Raw genomic sequence first — 7,835 nt, 5'->3', positions numbered from 1 at the left:
GGGAGGAAGGGGAGGGAGCAGTGCGCATGCGCGGCCCAGGGCGTTGGGTGAAGAGCGCATGCGTGGAAGGGAAGAGTGAGGGAGGCGCTGTGCGCATGCGCTGGATGGGGTTTGCGCATGCGCGGTGTGTGGTTATGGGGTATATGGGAATGAATGGGGGGGTCAATGGGGGGGGAGGGGGTTAATATGGGGGTTAATGGGGGCAGGGGGGATGAATGGGGGTTGAATGGGGGTAGGGGTATTTAATGGGGGAAGGGGGGTTAATGGGGGCATTAATAGGGGGAGGGGGGGTTAAAGGGGGGATAGGGGGGTTTTAATGGGGGGAGGAGGAGGTTAATGAAGGGTTAATGGGGGGGAGGGGTATTTAATGGGGGGAGTGGGGGTTAATGGGGGCATTAATGGGGGTAAGGGGTTTAAAGGGGGGACTAGGGGGGGTTAATGGGGGAGGAGGGGGTTAATGAAGGGTTAATGGGGGGGAGGGGTATTTAATGGGGGGAGTGGGGGTTAATGGGGGCATTAATGGGGGGTAAGGGGTTTAAGGGGGGACTAGGGGGGGTTAATGGGGGGGAGGGGGTTTAATGCGGGGAGGAGGGGGTTAATGAAGGGTTAATAGGGGGGAGGGGGCGTTAATGGGGGCATTAATGGGGGGGAGGGTAGTTAAAGGGGGGGAGGGGCTAATGTGGGGGAGGGGGTGGGTAATGGGGGAGGTGGGGGTTAATGGGGGGGGAGGGGTATTTAATGGGTGGAGGGGGGGTTAATGGGAGCATTAATGGGGGGGAGGGGGGGTCAATGGGGGAGGAGGAGGTTAATGAGGGGAAGGTGGTGGTGAATAGGGGGGAGGGGGTTTAATGGGGGGAGGAGGGGGTTAATATGGGGGTTAATGGATGGGGAAGAGGAGGTTAATGGGGGGTGAGGTTAATAGGGGGGAGGGGGGCTAATGAGGTGGCAGGAGGGGATTAATGGGGGGCAGGGGGGGTCACCCCATCCTACAGGCCGTGTTGGTTCCTACAGGCCCAATTGGTTCCCTGTAGGCCTCAATGGTTCCCTGTAGGCCCAGTTGGTTCCTATACGACCCATTGGTTCTGTGTAGGCCTCACTGGTTCCCTACAGGCCCTGCTGGTTCCTTGCAGGCCCAGTTGGTTCCCTACAGGCCCAATTGATACCCTGTAGGCCTCAATGGTTCCCTGTAGGCCTCATGATTCCCTGTAGGCCCCATTGGTTCCATGTAGGCCTCAATGGTTCCCTGTAGGCCTCAATGGTTCCCTGTAGGCCTCAATGGTTCCCTGTAGGCCTCAATGGTTCCTGTAGGCCCAGTTGGTTCCTATACAACCATTGGTTCCGTGTAGGCCTCACTGGTTCCCTACAGGCCCTGCTGGTTCCTTGCAGGCCCAGTTGGTTCCCTACAGGCCCAATTGATACCCTGTAGGCCCCATTGGTTCCCTGTAGGCCTCAATGGTTCCCTGTAGGCCCCATTGGTTCCCTGTAGGCCTCAATGGTTCCCTGTAGGCCTCAATGATTCCCTGTAGGCCTCAATGATTCCCTGTAGGCCCCATTGGTTCCCTGTAGGCCTCAATGGTTCCCTGTAGGCCTCAATGATTCCCTGTAGGCCTCAATGGTTCCCTGTAGGCCTCAATGGTTCCCTGTAGGCCTCAATGATTCCCTGTAGGCCCCATTGGTTCCATGTAGGCCTCAATGGTTCCCTGTAGGCCCCATTGGTTCCATGTAGGCCTCAATGGTTCCCTGTAGGCCCCATTGGTTCCCTGTAGGCCTCAATGGTTCCCTGTAGGCCCCATTGGTTCCATGTAGGCCTCAATGGTTCCCTGTAGGCCTCAATGGTTCCCTGTAGGCCTCAATGGTTCCCTGTAGGCCCCATTGGTTCCATGTAGGACCAGTTTGTTCCTACAGTCCCCATTGGTTCCCTGTAGGCCTCACTGGTTCCCTACAGGCCCAGTTGGTTCTCCGTAGGCCCCATTGGTTCCCTGTAGGCCTCACTGTTTCCCCATAGGCCCACCTGGTTCCCTGTAGGCCCAGTTGGTTCCTACAGGCCCCATTGTTTCCCTGTAGGCCGGAGCAGCAGCCATGGGCCGTTCCTCTAAGGACAAGAGGGACATTTATTACCGCCTGGCCAAGGAGGGAGGATGGAGGCACGAAGTGCATTCAAACTGCTGCAGCTCCAGCAACGCTTCGACCTCTTCAGCGGTGAGAACCCAAATGGGCCCAGTGTGGCCTTAAATGGACCCGAAGTGGCCTTAAATGGACCCAAAGTGGCCTTAAATTGACCCTGTGTGGCCTTAAATTGACCCTGTGTGGCCTTAAATGGACCCAATGTGGCCTTAAATTGACCCAGTGTGGCCTTAAATTGACCCTGTGTGGCCTTAAATGGACCCTGTGTGGCTTTAAATGGACCCAGTGTGGCTTTAAATGGCTTCAGATGGCCCCAAATGGGCCGAATGTGGGCTTAAATGGACCCTATGTGGCTTTAAATGGACCCAGTGTGGCTTTAAATGGCACCAATGTGGCCTTAAATGGACCCAATGTGGCCTTAAATTGACCCTGTGTGCTTTAAATGGCTTCAGATGGCCCCAAATGGGCCGAATGTGGGCTTAAATGGACCCTATGTGGCTTTAAATGGACCCAGTGTGGCTTTAAATGGACCCAGTGTGGCTTTAAATGGCACCAATGTGACCTTAAATGGACCCAATGTGGCCTTAAATGGCTTCAGATGGCCCCAAATGGGCCCAATGTGGCCTTAAATGGACCCAGTGTGGCTTTAAATGGCACCAATGTGGGCTTAAATGGACCCAGTGTGGCTTTAAATGGCACCAATGTGGCCTTAAATGGACCCAGTGTGGCTTTAAATGGCACCAATGTGACCTTAAATCGACCCAATGTGGCCTTAAATGGCTTCAGATGGCCCCAAATGGGCCCAGTGTGGCCTTAAATGGACCCAATGTGGCCTTAAATGGACCCTATGTGGCTTTAAATGGACCCAGTGTGGCTTTAAATGGCTTCAGATGGCCCCAAATGGGCCGAATGTGGGCTTAAATGGACCCTATGTGGCTTTAAATGGGCCCAATGTGGCCTTAAATGGACCCAATGTGGCATTAAATGGCTTCAGATGGCCCCAAATGGGCCCAATGTGGCCTTAAATGGACCCAATGTGGCCTTAAATGGACCCAAAGTGGCTTTAAATGGACCCAGTGTGGCCTTAAATGGCACCAAATTACCCCAATATGGCCTTAAATGGCACCAGATGGCCCCAATGTGTCCCAGATGGGCCCAATGTCCTTCAATGCCCCCCAATGTCACCCCATGTCACCCCAATGTCCCCTAATATCCCCCCCCCCATATCCAGGTGTACGTCGTGCAGTGGATCTCTGTGCTGCACCAGGAAGCTGGAGCCAAGTGCTGAGCAGGGAGCTCAAGTGGGGGCAATGGGATAATGGGGTCTGGGGGGGAATAAATGGGGTCTGGGGGGGAGAAATGGGGTCTGGGGGGAATAAATGGGGTCTGGGGGGGAGAAATGGGGTCTGGGGGGAATAATGGGGTCTGGGGGAGAGAAATGGGGTCTGGGGGGCAATAAATGGGGTCTGGGGGGGAGAAATGGGGTCTGGGGGGCAATAAATGGGGTCTAGGGCGACAAATGGGGTCTGGGGGGAATAATGGGGTCTGGGGGGGAATAAATGGGGTCTGGGGGGGAGAAATGGGGTCTGAGGGGCAATAAATGGGGTCTAGGGCGACAAATGGGGTCTGGGGGGGATAAATGGGGGTCTAGGGGGGTAAGTGGGGTCTGGGGGGGGATAAATGGGGGTCTAGGGGGGTAAGTGGGCCTGGGGGGGGATAAATTGGGGTCTGGGGGGGATGAATGGGGGTCTAGGGGGGAATAATGGGGTTCTAGGGAGGGTAAATGGGGTCTGGGGGGAATAATGGGGTCTGGGGGGGAATAAATGGGGTCTGGGGGGGAGTAATGGGGTGTGGGGGGGGAATAAATGGGGTCTGGGGGGGAGAAATGGGGTCTGGGGGGCAATAAATGGGGTCTGGGGGGCAATAAATGGGGTCTGGGGGGGGATAAATGGTGGTCTAGGGGGGTAAGTGGGGCCTGGAGGGGGATAAATTGGGGTCTGGGGGGGATAAATGGGGGTCTAGGGGGGAATAATGGGGTTCTAGGGAGGGTAAATGGGGTCTGGGGGGAATAAGTGGGTCTGGGGGGGGAATAAATGGGGTCTGGGGGGAATAATGGGGTCTGGGGGGAATAATGGGGTCTGGGGGGGGAATAAATGGGGTCTGGGGGGAGAAATGGGGTCTGGGGGGCAATAAATGGGGTCTAGGGCGACAAATGGGGTCTGGGGGAGAATAAATGGGGTCTGGGGGGGGATAAATGGGGTCTAGGGTGGTAAGTGGGGCCTGGGGGGGATAAATTGGGGTCTGGGGGGAATAAATGGGGGTCTAGGGGGGGAATAATGGGGTTCTAGGGAGGGTAAATGGGGTCTGGGGGGAATAATGGGGTCTAGGGGGGAATAATGGGGTTCTAGGGAGGGTAAATGGGGTCTGGGGGGGGAATAATGGGGTCTGGGGGGGGAATAAATGGGGTCTGGGGGGAGTAATGGGGTGTGGGGGGAAATAAATGGGGTCTGGGGGCAATAAATGGGATCTAGGGGGACAAATGGGGTCTGGGGGGGAATAAATGGGGTCTGGGGGGGGAATAAATGGGGTCTGAGGGGGATATGAAGACTAAGGGGGCACAAATGGGGTCTTGGGGGGATAAATGCGGGTCTCAGGGGGATAATGGGGTTCTAGGGGGAATAAATGGGGTCTGGGGGGAGAAATGGGGTCTGGGGAGAAAAATGGGGTCTGGGGGGAAATAAATGGGGTCTGGGGGGCAATAAATGGGACCTAGGGGGACAAATGGGGTCTGGGGGGGGAATAAATGGGGTCTGGGGGGGAATAATGGGGTCTGGGGGGGAGAAATGGGGTCTGGGGGGGAATAATGGGGGCTGATAGGGGATAAATGGGGTCTGGGGGGGAAAAAATGGGTTCTAGGGCAGGTAAATGGGGTTCTAGGAGGGGTAAATGGGGTCTGGGGGGGATAAATGGGGGCTGATAGGGGATAAATGGGGTCTGGGGGGGAATAAATGGGGTTTGGGGGGGGAATAAATGGGGTTTGGGGGGGAATAAATGGGGTCTGGGGGGGGAATAAATGGGGTCTGGGGGAATAAACGGGGGTCTGAGGGGGATAATGGGGTTCTAGGGGGAATAAATGGGGTCCGGGGGGGGAATAATGGGGTCTGGGGGGAATAAATGGGGTCTAGGGGGGATATGAAGTCTAAGGGGCACAAATGGGGTCTGGGGGGGAGAAATGGGGTCTGGGGGGGAATAATGGGGTCTTCGGGGGAGAAAATGGGGTCTGGGGGGATAATGGGGTCTGGGGGGAATAATGGGGTCTGGGGGGGAATAATGGGGTCTGGGGGGGGAATAAATGGGGTCTGGGGGGAGAAATGGGGTCTGGGGGAGGTTGGTGTTTATGGGGGGGGTCCTGGCTGAAGCCCCTTCCCCTCTTTGTTTAGGGGGACCCCTGAGGACCCCGTGCAGGTGGTGGCCGTGGACCTTCAGGCCATGGCCCCGTTACCGGGGGTGGTGCAGATCCAGGGGGACATCACCAAGGTGGGACCCCCCCCACACCCCATTTACCCCCCCCAGGACCCCATTATTGCCCCATTTACCCCCCCAGACCACATTTACCCCCCCAGACCCCCATTATATTCCCTCAGACCCCATAACGCCCCCAGAACTCCATTATTCCCCCCCAGACCCCATTAACCCACCCACAACCCCATTTACCCCCCCAGGACCCCATTATTGCCCCATTTACCCCCCCCCCCCACACACAGACCCCATTTACCACCCCTAGAACCCCATTATTGCCCCCCTCAGCCCCATTTATCCCCCCCAGACCCCAAGTACCCCCCCCAGTTCCCCATTATTCCCCCCCAGACCCCATTAACCACCCACAACCCCATTTATCCCCCCCAGAACCCCATTATTCCCACTAGAACCCCATTTACCCCCCCTATTAATCCCATTTACCCCCCTAAAGCCCCATTAACCCCCCTAGAACCCCATTATTGCCCCCCTGAACCCCATTATTACCCCCCCAGACCACATTTACCCCCCCCCAGACCCCCATTATATCCCCCAGACCCCATAGCGCCCCCAGAACCCCATTATCCCCCCCAGACCCCATTTGAACCCTATTATTCCCCTCTAGAACCTCATTATCTCCCCATTAACCCCCCCATAACCTCATTTACCCCCCCATAACCTCATTTACCCCCCCATAACCCCATTATCCCCCCATAACCCCATTATCCCCCCCATAACCCCCATTAACCCCCATAACCCCATTAACCCCCCAAAACCCCATTATCCTTGCCATAACCCCATTAACCACCCCGTAACCCCATTTACCCCCCCCAAAAACCCCATTATCCCCCCCCATAACCCCATTATCCCTGCCATAACCCCATTAATTCCTCATAACCCCATTTACCCCCCCAAAACCCCATTATCCCCCCCCAAAACCCCATAACCCACCCCCCCCATTTACCTATATACGCCCCCCCCCCCCCCCCTTTAAGGTATCCACAGCCCTAGAGCCCAAAACCCCATTATCCCCCTAGAACCCCATTAAACCACCCCGTAACCCCATTTACCCCCCCCAAAACCCCATTATCCCCCTAGTACCCCATTATCCCCCCATAACCCCCCAAAACCCCATTATCCCCCCCCATAACGCCCATAACCCCATTAACCCCCCATAACCCCCCATTTACCCTATATACGCCCCCCCCCCCCCCATATAGGTCTCCACAGCCCTACAGATCCAACGCCATTTCTCAGGGCACCCAGCCGACCTGGTTGTATGTGATGGAGCCCCCGATGGTGAGATATTGGGGGGGGGTCCATAAACCCTATAGCCCCCCCTCTAACCCTATATATTATCCCCCCCCTCTCTAACCCTATATATTATCCCCCCCCCCCCCCCCCTTAAAGTGACAGGGCTGCATGATCTGGATGAGTACATTCAGGCTCAGCTGCTGTTGGCTGTAAGTGAAGCCCCCCCCCCCAATTAAAGCCCCCCCCCCCCCCCAACCCTAAAATCCATTAAGGGGGTGGCCTAATTAATCCTAATTAACCCTAATTGGGATTAACGGGGGGGGGGGGGTGTTGTTAATTAATCTTTACAGGCTCTCAACATCACCACCCACGTGCTGAAGAAGGGGGGCACCTTTGTAGCTAAGGTGGACCCCCCCCCAATTAATGGGGACCCCCCCCCCCAATTAATTGGACCCCCCCTAATTAATGGGAACCCCCCCAATTAATGCCCCCCCCTAATTAATTGGATCCCCCCCCAATTAATGGGAACCTCCCCCAATTAATAGGACCCCCCCAATTAATGCCCCCTCCCTAATTAATTGGACCCCCTGCAATTAATGGGAACCCCCCCCAATTAATGCCTCCCCCTAACTAATTGGAACCCCCCCCCCAATTAATGGGAACCCCCCCAATAATGGGAACCCCCCCAATTAATGGGACCCCCCCCAATTAATGCCCCCCCCTAATTAATTGGACCCCCCCTAATTAATTGCCCCCCCAATTAATGGGACCCCCTCCTAATTAATGGGACCCCTCCCAATTAATTCCCTCCCCCAATTAATTGGACCCCCCCCCCAATTAATGGGAACCTCCCCCAATTAATAGGACCCCCCCCAATTAATGCCCCCCCTAATTAATTGGATCCCCCCCCCCCAATTAATGGGACCCCGCCCAATTAATGC

General features: G+C 55.9%; 1 protein-coding gene across 1 annotated transcript in view; it reads left to right on the top strand.

Annotated features, from left to right (window-relative positions):
* Positions 1–1,944: 1,944 nt before the first annotated feature.
* FTSJ1 (FtsJ RNA 2'-O-methyltransferase 1) overlaps positions 1,945–7,835 on the top strand; it is a 9,304-nt gene continuing 3,413 nt past the window's right edge. The window contains 7 exon segments of the mRNA XM_085535188.1: positions 1,945–2,143; positions 2,146–2,199; positions 3,356–3,425; positions 5,565–5,661; positions 6,861–6,939; positions 7,051–7,103; positions 7,245–7,328. Coding sequence (XP_085391314.1) covers positions 2,080–2,143; positions 2,146–2,199; positions 3,356–3,425; positions 5,565–5,661; positions 6,861–6,939; positions 7,051–7,103; positions 7,245–7,328 — 501 coding nt within the window. The 5' untranslated portion in view covers positions 1,945–2,079.

The sequence above is a fragment of the Coturnix japonica genome, unplaced genomic scaffold, assembly GCF_054131305.1.
Source record: "Coturnix japonica strain WE unplaced genomic scaffold, WE-NBRP24 Scf110, whole genome shotgun sequence".
Lineage (NCBI taxonomy): Eukaryota > Metazoa > Chordata > Aves > Galliformes > Phasianidae > Coturnix > Coturnix japonica.
The sequence above is the reverse complement of the archived record's forward strand: the minus strand, read 5'-3'. Positions and strand labels throughout refer to the sequence as shown.